The sequence below is a fragment of the Aspergillus multicolor genome, assembly GCF_047715735.1.
Source record: "Aspergillus multicolor strain CBS 133.54 unplaced genomic scaffold BDW74scaffold_3, whole genome shotgun sequence".
Taxonomy (NCBI): Eukaryota; Fungi; Ascomycota; class Eurotiomycetes; order Eurotiales; family Aspergillaceae; genus Aspergillus; species Aspergillus multicolor.
In genome coordinates this window covers 701,903-718,735 of record NW_027395954.1, presented here as the reverse complement: position 1 = coordinate 718,735, position 16,833 = coordinate 701,903, and the positions used below count along the sequence as shown (strand labels likewise).

The 16,833-nt window shown below is 52.2% G+C and overlaps 4 protein-coding genes across 4 annotated transcripts; 2 read left to right on the top strand and 2 right to left on the bottom strand.

Moving 5' to 3' along the window:
• Positions 1-8: 8 nt before the first annotated feature.
• BDW74DRAFT_174205 (chromo domain-containing protein) lies at positions 9-968 on the bottom strand (the record flags this gene model as incomplete). The annotated part of the gene is made up of 6 exons (XM_073727984.1): positions 9-33; positions 83-490; positions 545-621; positions 678-720; positions 768-900; positions 962-968. 6 exons carry the CDS (start codon positions 966-968, stop codon positions 9-11), a joined length of 693 nt encoding a protein of 230 aa, XP_073587709.1.
• Positions 969-1,396: 428 nt separating this feature from the next.
• On the top strand, positions 1,397-3,577 carry BDW74DRAFT_174204 (chaperonin-containing T-complex subunit CCT5; the record flags this gene model as incomplete). The annotated part of the gene is made up of 11 exons (XM_073727983.1): positions 1,397-1,406; positions 1,460-1,477; positions 1,535-1,583; positions 1,650-1,743; positions 1,793-1,876; positions 1,935-2,224; positions 2,274-2,922; positions 2,973-3,110; positions 3,161-3,341; positions 3,391-3,470; positions 3,533-3,577. 11 exons carry the CDS (start codon positions 1,397-1,399, stop codon positions 3,575-3,577), a joined length of 1,638 nt encoding a protein of 545 aa, XP_073587708.1.
• Positions 3,578-10,543: 6,966 nt separating this feature from the next.
• On the bottom strand, positions 10,544-12,443 carry BDW74DRAFT_145713 (uncharacterized protein). Its single transcript, XM_073723222.1, has one exon. It carries the CDS (start codon positions 11,157-11,159, stop codon positions 10,881-10,883), a length of 279 nt encoding a protein of 92 aa, XP_073587707.1. The 5' UTR covers positions 11,160-12,443; the 3' UTR covers positions 10,544-10,880.
• A 648-nt stretch (positions 12,444-13,091) lies between these two features.
• BDW74DRAFT_145711 (uncharacterized protein) lies at positions 13,092-16,112 on the top strand. Its single transcript, XM_073723221.1, has 2 exons — positions 13,092-13,905; positions 13,951-16,112. Exons 1-2 carry the CDS (start codon positions 13,806-13,808, stop codon positions 15,564-15,566), a joined length of 1,716 nt encoding a protein of 571 aa, XP_073587706.1. The 5' UTR covers positions 13,092-13,805; the 3' UTR covers positions 15,567-16,112.
• The last annotated feature ends 721 nt before the right edge of the window (positions 16,113-16,833 follow it).

Sequence of the window (16,833 nt, the reverse complement as noted above, 5' to 3'; positions counted from 1 at the left end):
ATGTGCATTTACGCATCGGAATCCTTGAAAACCCTGGTGGATGTTAGAAGTAAAGTATTTTAGCGGATAAATGAGACTCAACAGGTGTTGTTCGTAGAATTTGAGCATCTTCCGTGGACACTTCTCGTAGCATGTTTCGATTGAAACCTTTGATTTCTTTTCGTTGTTCCAGTGAAGGTATGCGACCAGCCCACCGTCTTCGCGCACAATTGTGTCGACGGCCTTGACCTCGTTCTCCCAGTTCTTGGACTTCGGCACCCAGTCGGGCGCTGCGCTTTCCTTCTCTTTTTCCTCTTTCTTCACCTCGGTGGCGTCTGTTTCCTCGGTATCAGCAGCTCGTGATCTCCTGCGCCTCTTGACACCTGGCTTCTCTTTCTCCTCCGACGCTGCTTTGGGGGGCCGTCCCGTAGACTTGCGCTTCCTGCTTGGTTTTCGGGGTCGTCCTCCGATGATCTTGAAGTATTCCTCAAGAACGTCCTGTGCGCCATCGCTGAGAGGATGTCAGTAAACAGGCAGCGCACCGTCGCAGCCACAAAAGGCTTACAGATTACCCTCTGGTTCTAGGGTCCGGTCCTTCGGGTCATCGTAGCCTTGCCACTTCACTTCGAACAAAAGTGTACCCTGTCGCAAAGTCAGCCAAAGCTGTCGCATGCCAAAGCAAGTAACGAAATGCGTACATCAGTCTTGAAACTGTGACTCAGAATCTTTTCGACGACGTAGCTAGTCAGTGAGCATCATCCTTCTTGAGCTGATAAACCCCAACTTACACGTCGTCCTCCTCTTCGTCCTCGTCTCCATCGGCATCATTGGAGTCCTCGACACCGTTCTTCTTATCTTCAACCTCATCATAAGGGATAGACTCTCCCGTGGATTCGTCATCCGACAAGTCGGCCACTGGGGCTGTGATTGCGCGGTTAGCTCGGCGCGCAAAGCTCAAAGGAAACCAATTGATCAAACTCACGCGGCATTGTTCGCGACGAGGTGAAGCCGAACAGACGTGAAAACAGCTTGACGGTGCTTAAAGAATGATCTGAAATAAAGCTAGACTAATAGGACGAAATGCGCAAAACCGGACGACAAAACGGACGGGAACGTCGCGGTGGAGATGGTTCCTGAGGTTGCTTGCTTTGGCGGTGCCGAGTCGCGCAAAGGCAAAGCAGCGCGTTAGGGGAGTCGCGCTAAACCCGGTTGGGGGAGCTGCTCACTAGCCCCAACTGGGTATCTCCAGAATTTCTGAACAGAGCCCCGTGAGTGCGGAACAACATCGAGGTCCTATTGTCGCGCCCACCTCCCTTGTCAAGCTGTTCTGGAGGATCTACATTCTCTGTTATACTTTTTCTGTTCTATCTCTCTTACAGTTTGAAATTAACTCACCGTTAGGTGGCAGACCGTCAAGATGGCGATGCGTACGTCTCCGATGCCCCTCATTCCACCATTCACTAACATTCTGTCTTTCTAGAGCTTGATCTTTCTCAAGGTACGAATACATGACCTAACTTGAGCCGCCAATGTACCGCCGCTAAATCCGCAATAGCTTCTGTGATGAAGGATGAGCAGGGCCGACCATTCATTATCGTTCGAGAGTACGCCGCGGACATCAGACCTTTATTACTCCCCGGAACAGTCAACTGATACACATCGTCGAATAGCCAGGGAAAGAAGAAGAGACAACATGGCACGGATGCCGTCAAATCGCACATCGTGGCAGCCAAGACCGTTGCCAGCATCGTGAAGACTTCTCTGGTACGAATTGTCACCGCCGATACAGATCAACTTCTAAGGCAATATTTAGGGTCCTCGCGGTCTCGATAAGATCCTGATCTCTCCTGACGGAGACATTACTGTTACAAACGATGGTGCTACCATTCTTGGGCAGGTGCGTTTCATCCATACCCATGCGGCTTTCGAGTTCTAATACGCCATGTGTGCTATAGATGGAAATCACGAACAATGTTGCCAAACTCCTTGTCGAGCTCTCCAAGTCCCAGGATGAAGAAATTGGTGATGGAACAACCGGTGTTGTCGTCTTGGCCGCGGCCATGTTGGAACAGGCGTCCGATCTTATCGACAAGGGCATCCACCCTATCCGAATTGCGGACGGTTACGACGCCGCCTGCGAAATCGCCGTGGCACAACTCGACAAGATCAGCGACGAGATCAAATTCACAAAAGACAACACTGAGAACCTGCTCAAGGTTGCGAAGACGAGTTTAGGTAGCAAGATGTACGAACGTTTGGGCTCCCCCGTCGGGAATGATACTGACTTTTGGTAGCGTTTCCAAGTCGCACGACCAATTCGCCCAGATTGCCGTTGACGCCGTACTCTCCGTTGCCGATCTCGAGCGAAGGGATGTGGACTTCGAATTGATCAAGGTTGACGGAAAGGTTGGCGGTGCGCTCGAAGACTCACTCCTTGTCAAGGGTGTCATCGTGGACAAGGACTTCTCCCACCCGCAGATGCCGGATGAGGTCACAGACGCTAAGCTGGCCATCCTGACATGCCCGTTCGAACCTCCTAAGCCCAAGACCAAGCACAAGCTCGACATCACATCGGTGGAGGAATTCAAGCGTCTGCAAGAATACGAGAAGGAGAAGTTCACAGAGATGATCCAGCATCTGAAAGACTCTGGGGCCAACCTGGTTATCTGCCAGTGGGGTTTCGATGACGAGGCGAACCATCTTCTTCTGCAGAACAAGCTGCCTGCCGTTCGCTGGGTGGGTGGACCTGAGATCGAGCTGATTGCTATTGCGACGAACGGCCGGATCGTGCCTCGCTTCGAGGACCTTAGCGCAGACAAGCTTGGAACGGCTGGACGTGTGCGCGAGATGACCTTCGGTACTACGCGAGAGAAGATGCTTGTTATCGAGGAGTGTGCCAACAGCCGTGCTGTGACAGTATTCGTGCGAGGAAGCAACAAGATGGTAAGACTACGCTGTGGGTATTATATCAGGCATTCTAACTTCGCTGTTAGATTATCGATGAGGCCAAGCGATCACTGCACGATGCGATTTGCGTTGTCCGTAACCTGGTCAGGGACAACCGCGTCGTCTATGGTGGAGGTGCGGCCGAAATCGCCTGCTCTATCGCTGTTGAGGATGCTGCTGTCAAGGTTTGTGGCCTCACTCTGTTACAGGATCATCAACTCACATTGCCTTCCAGAGCCCCGGAATCGAGCAGTATGCCATGCGCGCATTTGCCGACGCGCTTGATGCAGTGCCCTTGGCTCTTTCTGAGAACTCGGGTCTGAGCCCGATTGAGACTCTCGCGGCCATCAAATCGCGCCAGGTCAAGGAGAACAACTCCCGGTTGGGTGTTGACTGCATGCTCACTGGAAACAATGGTATTGACTCTTCTCTAAGACGATGGAATTGATGTTAACAGGACTACAGATATGCGAGAACACTTTGTCATCGACCCGCTCATCGGAAAGCGACAGCAGTTGTTGCTGGCTACTCAACTCTGCCGTATGGTCCTGAAGGCAAGTCTAAATTCGAAATCCTAAAAGACCTGGCCAAAGCTAACTCGTAACAGATTAACAATGTCATCATCTCCGGTGACGACCAGCAGGAGTTCTAGACTGCTTGTATATGATAATATCATCTCAATGACCTAAAATGCAACATACTTCGGTATACCAATCCAACATCTAGATCGTGCTATGACAAAAGGCGCAGGTACATAGATCAGTTGATGAATGAACAATTGAACAGCCACGAGTGTTTTTGTGTCGGATTTACACATGCCCCAGGATTTCTTCCAGTCTCGAGCGACTGTCATGCTCCCAATGCTTTTCGGCTGCTCCGCGTCTTCTCTCAGGTCAAGGCGATGTGTTGTCGCTGCAGTGAAGGCCAAGGTATCCTCCACGAGATTAGATGTCAATGTCTGGTCATACGACATGCTTCCGAGGTGCAACATCCACACGTCATCGTATACAGTTGATAGGCAGAGTGGAAGAGGATGATTCCGGAACATCACTGCCCTCTGATGTCAAATGATACCGTAAGGATTCTGTCGTAGAGGCAGTCCCGCAACCGAGGCATCACGGCCGGGCGGATTCCTCAGGTACGGCAAGTTAGGTTAAGCTAGTAGCAGGGCACCCAGGGAACGCCTGATCCTGGGGAATAAACATGGCAACAACCTGAAACCGTAACGTACGAACGACGGAGCGCATCGGAAGGAAAAGGGGGGATCGGAAACTCTAGACGAACTCTCTCTTCTCGCAGTTCCGGCGAACCTGTTCTGGGGGCGCTAGACGCGCTCTTTCTCATTTCCGCTCATCGAGGCCGCAACGGAGGATCTTCCGCACGAGCGGAAGATTTATGTCCGGCTTGCTAAGAGAGTGAGGGTGAGGGTGAGATTGAGAGCGCAATTGCAAAGGAGTGTGACGGCGCGGGCCGTACTGGCGACTGAAGTGAGCTCAGAAGACGATTCCTTCGTCTATTCCTGATCCTGATCCTGGGAGGCCTGAATCAGGGGATCGCAGTAGCTTGCGTCGGATCGCTGAAGCTGCTGCTCCTCATGGGGATCACACAGTCAAAGGCCCGGCGTCCTGGCTCGTGGGCGGGCGTGGGCGTGGGCGTGGGCGTGGGCGTGGCTTCGACTGTGACAGAGTCAAGTCTTGTCTTGTAGTAGATCGAGCCGCACGTGCATCCAGCGCCAAAGTGGCGGAATCAAACCTGACCGAAGGTCATCTGTCATCTGTCTAACTCCCAGTGCCACTGCCACTGCCACTGCCAACTCACCACCCGCCCCGGTACGGTACCTAGACTAGCAGAAATGGAATAATGGATAGGTGAACAGCTCATCTTCATCGCAATAATCAGACCAGCTATCCTGTCTGACTCTGGCTCTGACGCTCCTGTTCAGATGACCGGCCGACATGCATTCGCCCCCAGCCATGTGGGACAGCCAGCCATAATAATAGAACGAGCAGCACCGTTCTAGCCTCTGGGCTCTGGCACCCCCGGCTCCTGTGGCTTCCGCTGATATCACTCTGCAGCCCCTGTCATTCTCCAGCCGGAGTCTTGCCAGGGGTTCCCTCCCCTGTCTGTCCCCGTCAAGTCATCATGTAACGTCAGGCTCGCTCACATGGTCGGATGGTGTTTGACGTGGCTCGAATCTGTTCGTAGGCGCTGCCGTCCCGCGGAGGCTGGAGGTTTCTCGTGACTGAAGCCTCATCCCTATGGCTCCTGATACTTGATACCTGATACCTGTTTGCATCGTTCGTGCTGTGCTATGCTGACTCAGGCGATCTATACCGCTCCTTTACTCCGTTGGTGCCGGTTTGGTTTGTCTGGCGATTGCTTCGCCCTGTGCGTGAAATGTCCCAGTTCCTTACCTGAATGAGAACTGCGTTTCTAGTCGTTTTTTTAGCTGGTAAGTTCGATCAATCTCGTCGCGCAAAAGTACGGTCTGAATAGATGCATCCTATACTTCCGTCCTGACTCCTGACTCCTGAGACTGGACGTGCCACAGATTTCCCCAGAAAAACTGACACATAGTATGGGGTAGGCGACTCCATATTCTTTGTGGGTACTCACTACTCTCCCTCTCTAACAACTCAAAAAGTCAAAAGCTCATAGCCCAGACTCAGAGCTTCAACATCTGAATCAATGGTAAATTACTCAAAGACAAGTTCTCCAAGCCACCGGCAAAATACGTCTCCCATCTCGGCTCATTCTTCAGCCCATCAGCCTCTACACCCCCATTCGCTTCTCTCAACCTTCGCCCAACCTATTTCCCAGCTCCCCGACCCAATAACACCCCAAAAACCAACCAGACACAAAAGCAAGACGAGCCCATACGGAGCGCAATGTAGGCATCCAGCCGTCACCGTCACCGTCACACTGCACTGCACACTGCGTCCTCAAATTCCCATTCATTCATTCATTCATATCAAATTCATTCATCCAACAGCCATCAGTTACTCCGTACCGTGCAGAGTATTCCGTACTATTGTGGCTGATTCCTCCATGTACCCATTCACTGTACATTCCCCAACAGGGCAAGACAAGCAGTCATGGGACGCAGCCGATCGCGGTGCCTGATTTGCTTGCGCCCGTCAGATCTACAAATCCTTTCGTGCGATCGAGGATATTTTGTTTCAGGTAACCGCGGGACTGGGTTTATTGCAGGTGCAGGTGCATTTTGCAGCGGTGAGTGGTGTTTGCTTTTTACGGGGGTGCTGGTGATCTGGCCCGCGCGAGTTCTTGGACTGAAGTCTGAGGCTGTTCGCTACGGTTGTTGAGGTTCGCTACAGGGATACACTTGCTATCTTTTACTGTGGCGGTCGTGGAATGGGTATGAGTATATGGGCTACTCGTTTGGAAGATTCGCAGAGTACAGAGTATGAATAAGGCATCGCATCAGCCTTACCTGCCTCTGCCTGCCAGCGCTTCGCGTAGACCGAGAACAGGGATCCTGGAGGAGATTAGGTGACCGTGTCGGTGATACCCAGGCAGCCTTACGGGCCTCAACATGGCGTCCAACGACCAAACCAAACGCGAGTCTCACATCGAGTCGCTTGCCGACTCACCGTCGCCGTCGCCGTCCACCTGACGAAGAGAGAAACCTCCTAGGTAGTTCCGCCTATCACCTCTTGCCTGATTTATGGGAGGATACTTCGTACTGTACCGGATACCTTGTCCAAGCGATGCCGACCATTAATTAATCCGTGGTCATGCTGAGCCCTCGTATCTGCATTCTGCAATGGCTTGCTTGCTAAATGTGAATGAGGCTTACGGAAGGAATAAATATCCATGCCTCCATAGTCCGCAGGAACTCCGTCAGAAATGAATAAACCCGGCGCCCCGAGATAAACGCCCTAAATACAGTGGACTGCGGTAAGGCCGAGCTAAGGCGCTTGGAGAACTAGAGAAAAGAGGCGCCATCGGCTTCCCCCATGCAGCAGGCCGCGGACGCAAAAGTAAGCATGGACCCTTGTCGTTCCTGCAAGTAAGAGTATGTCGTATAGACGAACGTGTATACGAGTATAGTCCTAGTATACGTATGCCCTGACAGCCCGCACGGTTCCAGGCCGCACGAGGCCCGACGCGGTCGTGGATAAGTTGCGAGGTATATACGGTCGAGGAGGGTTTGTAGCAAACATCCACAGGGTTTAAAGTACGGGGCGTGCCTCTAGGCATGCACACCCGTTGACGAGCATCCCCGCGCCGGAAGATGATTGTCCGGGTTTGCTTGATTGGGACGGCGGCATGGGGCAAAGGTACCGCAGGGGCCCTGAATGATCTGTATTGAGGATAGTTTGTGTAGTAGTACTCTGTAGTATAGCCTGGGGTATGGATTTAGGTTGCTTCGAGTGTTTTCTAGCGGGAATCGACGTCATCCTTTCTGTATACTTCGGTATGAGCGTTTAAACGGTCTGGAGAATCATGCTTGCGTTATCTGATGGTAATTATCTGATGGTCAGTTGGTAAATTTGTAGAAACTAACCTTGCGTCTGCCCGAAGACCCGGAATAACCCGCGAGAAGATTGGACCCGGATACGCAGATGCGGTGCAGTGTGCAGTTTGATATATATTGATGTTGCACAAGGATGAATAAACACGCAACTCACCGATCGAAGCCTTTTGCTTCCGGCTCCCTGTGGAATGTAGCTAGATACCTCTTGTGATTTGCCAAGCTACTTTGTATTCTCCAGCATTGCTTACTCGAATAGGTACTTCCTTGAGTTCCGGTACGGATTCAACGGAGCTCTCTGCTGGAATGGATGAGATACTCCGAAATTCCTTTTTCTTAGACTATTCGCGGGCCTCAAGGTGTCAAGGCGGAAGAAGAAAGCTTAGTCTATCTACCAGTGGCTCCAGTCTGCAATGGGATGATTACGAACCCCGGGAATGCTCCAATCCAGGAATCGATGGATTGTTGAATCGACATGCAAGAAAAGCATGCTTATCGATCCTGGGTCAGTTGGTATGCAAGTCGAGGACGAAATAAGGCATTAAGACCGTGTGCGGTGCTTTTTTGCCAATCGATACACCGAGGATGGAGACTCGATGTGAAGACGTCGTGCAAGGGTAGGACGAACAAGAAAAGCTTTTTCCAAGAAAAGAGCTCAGGCTTTGCAAAAGTGTCCGGTGTCCGTGACCGTCCCTGGCGAGAAATAGATTCTCCAGACTGCGGGAAAGAAGCAAATTCCTGGATCCGGGCCCATCCATACCGTACTAGATTCGATTTATCGCGTAACCCTTGCATGAGGATCACCGGGACCTGGGGCCCCCTTCCGCGGGGAGGACAGGGGACAAGGCACAAGCCACGCTGCAACGCAGATCATCGAACTAGGTAGTTCAAATCCCCGTCCAGGTTGGAGGTTGGTGCTTGGTCCGGAACGGGCAAAGGTCGGATTTCCAATCGGTCTATTTGCTATCCTGATACCCGTTGGATGACACCTGCCTCTCCGGTTCTAGGGTTGGCCTCGTCCTCATCGCAAACGTGACCTGTGATAGCACGTTGTTCGCTTTCGGCATCACCATGTTTTCCTGCAACTGACTAAGAACGGTTACGTGACGAAGTCCTCGAGTTACCTATCGGGACTTGCGGAATGTGACGGTGCTGAGCCTGATCAGCCCGGGAGGTAACTGCTAGGGAATCGGTGTGATAGTCCGCGCAGCGCCAGCTTGGTACTTGAAAGGAGCTCTGGATTTTCAAGTTCGTTGAAAGGATTCTGGATTCTGGACGCAGAAGTCTGGCCCTGCATCCCTTTGTTCAACGGCGACGATCCTCGATATTGATATCCGTGCGCGAATCATCTGCAAAACTATGCATAAAAAGCTATGCATGAATGAATCCAGAAGGAGGCTTCCAGATTGCCAGCAGTAGATTTCGAGGCGACTCTAGGCAGCAAAAGTAAAGTATAAGGCGATAGGGTGATCCTGCTCCCTACCCACATACGTACCGGCTTCTTTCAAGACGGTGCGGATATACTTCAGGAACATAAAGGGTCCTCAACAGGGTGTCAGCCACATAACTCAGATCTCAATTGAGCTGAATTCTGGGAACAATGATCGCTGGCATGGATGACCTCGGGACAGCAAGGACAACTCAGACAATACCGGTCGGTTGGCTTGATGGCAGATCCTGTGCCATAACACAGCATCGCTAGTCGGGATGTCGAAGAGCCCGTTTCCAACTCTGCGCATGTCCTGAAGCAGGGAAACCGCCATTCAGCCCTTCGCGGGAATCTCAAAGCAGACCGGTCAGTGTACGGCCGTAGACGCAATGATGCAAGCCCCTTACCCCATGCTCGAAGCATGTTTGATGAGGTTGTAAACACAGATCTGAGATTCTGGAAGCTGCTACCTGATTCGCGGACCACCGCCAACATGTTGGACCAACATGCCATGCACAAGTCGACCGCGTCAGCTCCGGCAAGGCGAGAGAGAGCGAGTCTGGGACTGGGACTGGGACTGACTCGTAGTAGCACTGGCGGCGGATCATGTGACGGCACGGGGCTGGCCTTGTGACCTGCCCGTCTTCGCCACCCGGAGGCCAGGAGTCCACAGCTCTCTTCCCCCACGTTCGCCAACCAACTTTCGGGCTCTCAACTCACGTGGATTTTCTCTTATCACGTGCCTTAGTCAAGTATGATGAGAGACGCTGCATCACCATCCCCGACTCTCCCCCAAATATTCTCAACTCCCCACCGGCACTATTCTAGATAGATCTGCGATTCTCTCTCCTTCGTCGCCGCCGCTTCACTATTTCGGCGCCACTCTCGAATCCAGTATAGCTTGAACCAGGGATGACAGCTGCTGCCGTTACGCCTCGGCAACTGTCCGCTCCTTCCGCCATCGAACGGCGAGCTTTGGGAGCCTGAGGACGCCTCGTTCCTGGTCATGAAGTTTCACCCCTGGATGCCATGCCACTCTCCGGTTGAAACCTCGGATCAAAGATCACGATCAGGGACTGGACTTCGTACTATTATTCCGGTACTCTGCGTCGGCCCTTTCGGCTGACCCTGAGTGACCTTCATGAGCTGGCTGTCAGCTCGGTGATCCCGCAGACCACAGCCAGAGGCGCATCCAACATTGGGCTCACTACTGATCAGAAGATGACAGTCTAAAACTGAACTCCCTCGGGGTATTTCTCGGCCGCCAAAAGCCCCCGGAGGAAGAAAAGCGCCACTATGCTCCAGCCAGTATGAAGTACGCATACCGTCATCAGCTTGCACCCAGCGACTCCGACAGCCTTTGTACTCCGTAGGGTACTCTGTAGCGCTGTAGGCAGTGAGCCTGTAGGCAGGACTATAGGCTGCTGTAGCCTGGAGCCTGTAGCCTCCTGGGTGTCTCTGCAGGGCACACGATCCCGTGGAATCTATTCAGAGGAATAGCATGCAGCTACGTGGCTGGCCGAGTGGAACAGGCGTCTGCATGGAGAGTGGCAGCTGAGCATTCTGGCACTGACAGTCGCCGGCGCCCCATCTTTTGTGGATAATTCAATAGCTATACGCACGATAAGCTCGCGGCGCTGGCGCTGGCGGCTCGAGGCATTGCCTGCTGATTGCTGCCATTATGTGCATGGTGTCGCGCATGAGCGAGTGACTACCGAAGTATATCGTATTGCGTTTTCTCGACTCGTTCAGTTTCTTCCCGAGGTCTCTATCACGGAAGTACATTCTACACTACAATCTCCCAGGCCAGCCACGGCCTCTAGCTAATACTCCGGAGGGGAAACAATCAAAAGTAAAACCCAATAATACCGACCCTCGCCGGTGATAGTGAAGGGCCTTGCAGCCACCTGCGGTGACCAGACAGCTCTTGCAAGGCTTAGATCCTTCGGTTCATTTGGTGCCGAACCCGCCACGGTAGTATTCCGTTCAATTATTTCTCCTCCATTCAGAAGTTCTCCCATTATATCGAACTCATCGGTAGTTTAGTCTACCTGGAGTACTCCGTACTGGACTAGTAAGGCTTCCCCAGACAATTGTAAAGTAAGCCGGACTCCGTCCGGGCACCACTAGATAGTTAGATAGTTCATCATGTGCCGTTGAATCTGAATCTAGCCCCCGAACAACGAACCTCGATGGAAAATGTCGCCAATCATCTGATGGGTTCGATTGGTGTCTCTGTAAGACTGGGGTTACATGGGGGAGCTGACAGCAACAACGAAAAAGCCTAAAGCCTAAAGCCACGAGTTTCATGTCGATCCAGACAGAGCCTAAAGTGCAACCGCCGAACTCTACCTAGGGTCGTCTAGTTGTAGATACTCTGAACCCTTGACATTCCGGCTCTCGCTGTTTTTCTCGATGGGGGCCGGGCAAGGTGATACTGCCTCCTTGTCGTCCCGTGATGGAGGCTCATCTCCAATACGGTAGACAAGATACAGAGAGAGACTGACCTGACTGACACGTACATTGTCACTCGATATGGCCATCGGGCGGTGCGATGGTTGATTACTGGTGACAGCTGGCATCGACCGCCTTGTGATCTAGGTTGTTGTGATACTCTTTCGGCCTGTCGGAGCGGAGCCCCTTGAGTTGAGTGAAATGAGCGTCTACGGTTCTTCAGTCCCTGCCCAGTAAGCTTGGGCTGTGTTAACGGGATACTAATCGGACTGGGTGATACGATCGGGGATGTTATTCCAAATGTTGATGTCGACGCCACGATTCCTCACTGCCCTGTCCGCATGATGGATCGAGATGTACACACTGAGTACACAGAGCAGTTACGGATACAACCAATGGATGTTTTCGCTGATACTGTACCCATTGCATTGGTAGCAAGGCATGCACGCCCTGAGTAAATTCTGGTAGCATATTTTAAATCATTTACTCATAGTGGACGATCGCTCGATCGGATGTGCATGTCTCTTCCCCGGTATGCGATGCTCCTTGAGGTCCCATTCCACCGGTTAGGGGCAGCGCGCTGTAAGGAAGATCGTTGTTCATGCGGAATTCTTCAGGCATGAGCATTGACACGTCGATAGCAGTATCGTAACCCGGATGCTCTCAATATTGGGCACTAGAGTCTAAAGAGTTGCGGGATGGGAGAGTCGATTGATCAAATGAGCAGTGAGCAAGTGACGGGTTGAGCGAGGCGCAAAAAGAAACCACACGCCGGACAAAGCAGATTCAGTTCGAGCCGATCCGATGCCAACAGACGGGACGCAGTGTCAGAGTATGGCCTGCATAATCGAGTCATATCCGTGGCGAAAGGAGATGGATTGATCGCATCGCTTGATCTACCCCGTATACCCCGTAGTCAGCAGGACATGGGAGTACAGCCTGGCCGCCTGAAGGTTGAAGGCCAGCCAGTCAGTCAGTGGCGGCATTGGACGATAGTGAAGCTCTCCAACAGATCCATCTGGAGAAGCCGGACGGATACTGAGCTCGAATTGGAGAAGCAAATATCCCTCAGATTGCACAAGAGAGGAGTATCTAGCCTAGACAGCGGCTCTAGGCCAGAGCCTACAGTAGGCTAGAGACAGTGATATGAATATCAAGGACTGGACGCCAATCATTGGGGGTCCATTTTTTCTGGCAGTCAAGTGACCTGGCCACCGACTATCACTATTGAATATTGATGCAGCACAGCTGGGGGCCGTTAGTCAGCCGGTCACAGGGCACGCTGAATTTGTCTAGACTCGACTAGGTATACCCCAGTCCGTCTCAATGTCGGCAGGAACGAAGTACTGGCAGCACCGAGTAGAGTAAGTCCAGTAAGTCCTGACGTTGTATATGCCTCAGTGTCATCGATCAGAAGCTTGTCTTGGTTCTTGATTGTATCATAGATCATAGACTTCATAGACTCGATATAAAACCGGGCATACTGAAATGGCTATTCACCGAGACAACTCCCGTACTTTTTTCTTGAGTGGATCCGTGTAAGTTACCGGCGTAAGGACCATGTATAACATACAGCTTGACCCACGGGGATACTCCGGCAGTAACACTGTACGTACCAGCAAGACCTGAAAAAAGGAAAATCCCAAAAAATCCAAAATAATCTATTAAAATAAAATCCCAAATCAAGCTTAACACGGGCACACTGGCGCGGCTATATGGGATTTGCAGTACTGACCTTACCGCCCATCCCTTGACCTTTGAACCTCTCCCTCGGTACCGTTTCGGACTTTTTCCTGCGCTGCTGCTGGCGCTGTGTGGCCACCCCCCGTCTCCTTTCCTCCCCTTGTACTTACTGTAACAGACTTACATACGGGCCTTCCCCCCCATATCCATCAAATCTCCACCGACCGGTCCATCGACCAAGGTCTATTATCTTCTTCCTTTTTTCCTCCTTCGCCGGCTCCACCACGCCTCGCTATTACTACTCATCTTCTCCCCCATATTCCTTTCGACTTCCCTTTCTCCCTCCCGGCGAATTCGCGTCCTCACCACCTCCCCTCACCACCTATACGTCCCAAACCGGCCATACCATACCACCCCGACCCTGACCACTCCGCGAACAGCACCCTCGCCGACTCCACTGCACCGCTTATAGCCCTCGGTCGCTTTCCGCCGTTTCCAGACGTGTTGCGGGAAGAGTTTAATTGCTCCGACTGTCCGGTCAACCACTACACGAATTCCGGCCTTCGTTTGACCCTCGTTGCGCTGCTTTCTACGGCAGCTAAGGTGCCACTTGCAGCTCGATTGGAACTGCTGCAACCCATTTGGGAGTGTGAACACTACTGGAATCTCGATCTGAACTACCGGCAAAAGCACAAACTAGAGAACATTTCGTCTGCAACGCTATCGCGCCGTACGACCACGCTCGGGGGAGACGGCGACCCCGTACCTGATTACTTCACACATAACCACTACAAAAATTACCACCGTGGCGACGACAAGATGCCTTCACGACTCTCCACCCCCGTTCTTACGGTGGATACCGCGAAGATTCACAAGGTGGATACTGCAAACACACAGAGCCTCCACGGGATGTGGATGGGTAAGTCGTTCGAAATATTGGGATTAAACATGCTGACTTGCGCAGTGTTCTCGAAATGCGCGGATTTCATGGAAGAAGGACGCCGATTAGAGAACCTGAGCTGGAGACTTTGGACCCGCGAGACGTTCTGTGTGGAACCTGAGAGTTCAAGCGATACCTCGGTTCTGCCTTTACTCCGTTCGGAAGCCGCCGATTTGCCGGAATTGTCGGCCAGCGTGGAATCAGCTGCTTCTGACCAGGCAGAGCGGATAGAAAAGCACATCAAGCGTCCCAGAGACTTGGACTACAAGCCTGCTGTTGTTCGCGAGGACTCTTTTAACCTTGGTCGAGCCAAGGAGAAGCACCTCACATCATTGGACCTGGAGCGTATGGTGCTAAACATTAAGGAGAAGAAAAGCCTGGAACGAATCTCCCCGGTGGCAACTCTGGCTCATCCCATTGTCGACATCACCCCTCGAACCTCCACGCCGACTCCAACCCCTCCTTCGAACAAGACCCTCAAGCGACCCTCTTTTCCTATGGACGAGCGACATAAGCATTCGACAGAGTCCTGCTCAACGACTGCCCCCGATGGCAATGACAGTGACGCTGCTAATATGAATATTACTGGCTCAGACACTAGTGTCTCTTCTTCTGGTATCCTTCCGACGAAGCCTCAATTGATCAAGTCGCCTAGCATCGTCCGCGGTTTCTCCCCTTCCCAGATCTCCTCTTCATTCCGGTCGCAGGCGCGACTTTCGGGCGAGTCGCCTGCAAAAACCCAAGTTCCAGCCAAACTTTCTCCATTGAAGAAAAAGGGCACCATGTTTACCCTAGGTGGCTCTTCTGGAGATGATGACGAGAGTTCGTTTGAGGATCGCATGATGCACGCTCCCCAACGCAGCTCCCTCTCCGATCAGCTCGAAAAGCGACCGGGCAGCAATCTCAACCCGAAAAAGGTTACAACCTTCAAAGAGCAGGTGGGGAACCTCAAATCGATGAAGAATCGCCGGGAAGATAACGACGAAGACGCAATTGAGACCGATGACGATATCTCGGAGAGCGCTATCGAAGACGACGAGGACTCGGATTGGGAAGATTCTGTCACTGAAAGTGGCCGCTCTAGCGTTGATGAGAGAGATATGTTCCAGCGGGTGGATTCGCGACCGAACCTGGTTTCGCGCCGCTCGCTTTTGACTATGATGATGCATCAGCCTCTTAGAATGGGAGATACCTCGCGGTCTACTCCAGCTCTGCAGCGCTCGCGGCTTACTTCACCCAACGGTCCTTCGATTCCCGCATCGCCGCCGGATGACGACGAGGAGAATCTGACGATGAAGGGCCCCGGTGTTCCTCGGTCAAGGCCGATCATTATGAAGCCCACTCCTCAGTCTGTTGCGCACTCCCCACGAACCACCCGCCGGAACATGCTGGCTACGGAGTTGACAGAATCCCTTCGCCGCCACCTACTGTGGGAGCGACAGCAGAAGAGCGCGACCGCCAATGCATTCAAGCGGAGGCATACGACTCAGGACCTCAAGAACCTGAAAGAGTACCCTGCGCCGCAGCAGAACGGACTGGCGTCCTCTAATGGAGTAGCGGACAAGGACGTCGCAAAGACGGGATCTTTCAACCACTACACAGATTTTGGGCCTTGGGAGTACCACGCGAAAGGGTGGTAGTCTGATCATGTCCAACACATGCCTTTTCTTCTTCACCCCTTTTGATTATGATACCCGATTTTGACAAATCTCTCTCCTGTTTACTTTTTGCAGACTTGCTGCTGCTTATCATCCTTGTGACACGTACCAATCACGACAGCATTGCATTTTGGGCGCACCTACGGATTATATGGCTGTTATTTTCGGGTCGCTTATTTTCGATTTTGCGTTGTTTCTCTTGCATGGTGGCAGTCTGTTGTTTCCGCGCACTTGGGCTTCGGTCCGCTACTATTGAATAATCTTCTTGTACAGACGATTCCTATTCGACATGATACTGATACAGGGGTACGCGGTTGATATGGTCACATGGGATTTCCTTCTTTTATTCTGATAAAAGGGCTGGGGGGCTATGGTCATCATTTTAGCGCGGGTTCTGCTACCTCTGGACTGTGTCTTTGCTCGGTGTAAAAAAGATACCACATTTGTTTTCTTGTCTCTTCAAACTTGCATGGCCGGTGCATGTCATGTACGCTAATGAACTCTGGAAAGACCTTTCAAAAGCCACTTGGATATTGCCTGCATCGCTATAGTAGTCTCGTCGTAAGAAGCCTCGCATCGATCCCGGCTGGAATCTCGGCCTGGACAGCGATCTGACGCATGGACACGTAAGAGCCGGGCCAATGCGCAGGAAGGCGTTTCGATAGAACCAGGATCGATGAGATCTAGAACTGTCGCACTGATCCCTAGATTTTCATATGCACTTCGATCTCCAACTCAACTGCCGTCAATATGTCGATGTCGGGGTTCTTTGTTCGCTTCTCACATGCCTTGCTTGAGTCTACACAAACAAACATGTATCTGTAACCCAGACAAAAGCACCCAAGGAACGCGCCCAGCTCCCCATGGGAGCCAACGAGAACACCGCAAGAGAGTCCCAAACACAAACACATCCTCCCGACTGTTTAAACTTTTAGGGCTGACGGTAGTGGTGGCTCTCTGAGTGGCCGCTGGATCTCGAGGCTATCTCGGATGACAGTTGCTCGCATTGTGTCTTGCAGTTTGGGCTGCACGCCATGGAAAGCAGTCCGGCGTGCCACGCTGGCTCCAGCGACCACATGAGCTGCGTGACTTGGAACTGGGTGACTTTGCTATGAGCATGGGGAGTTACCCGTCTACTGGAACAGGAACGGGAACTCCGAGTGAGTTCGAGTTGGAGCTGGCTGGAGGTGTTCATGGTTAGGTCATTGATCTAGTGATCGGAGTCGATCTGATCTGGTTGGGATGGTGA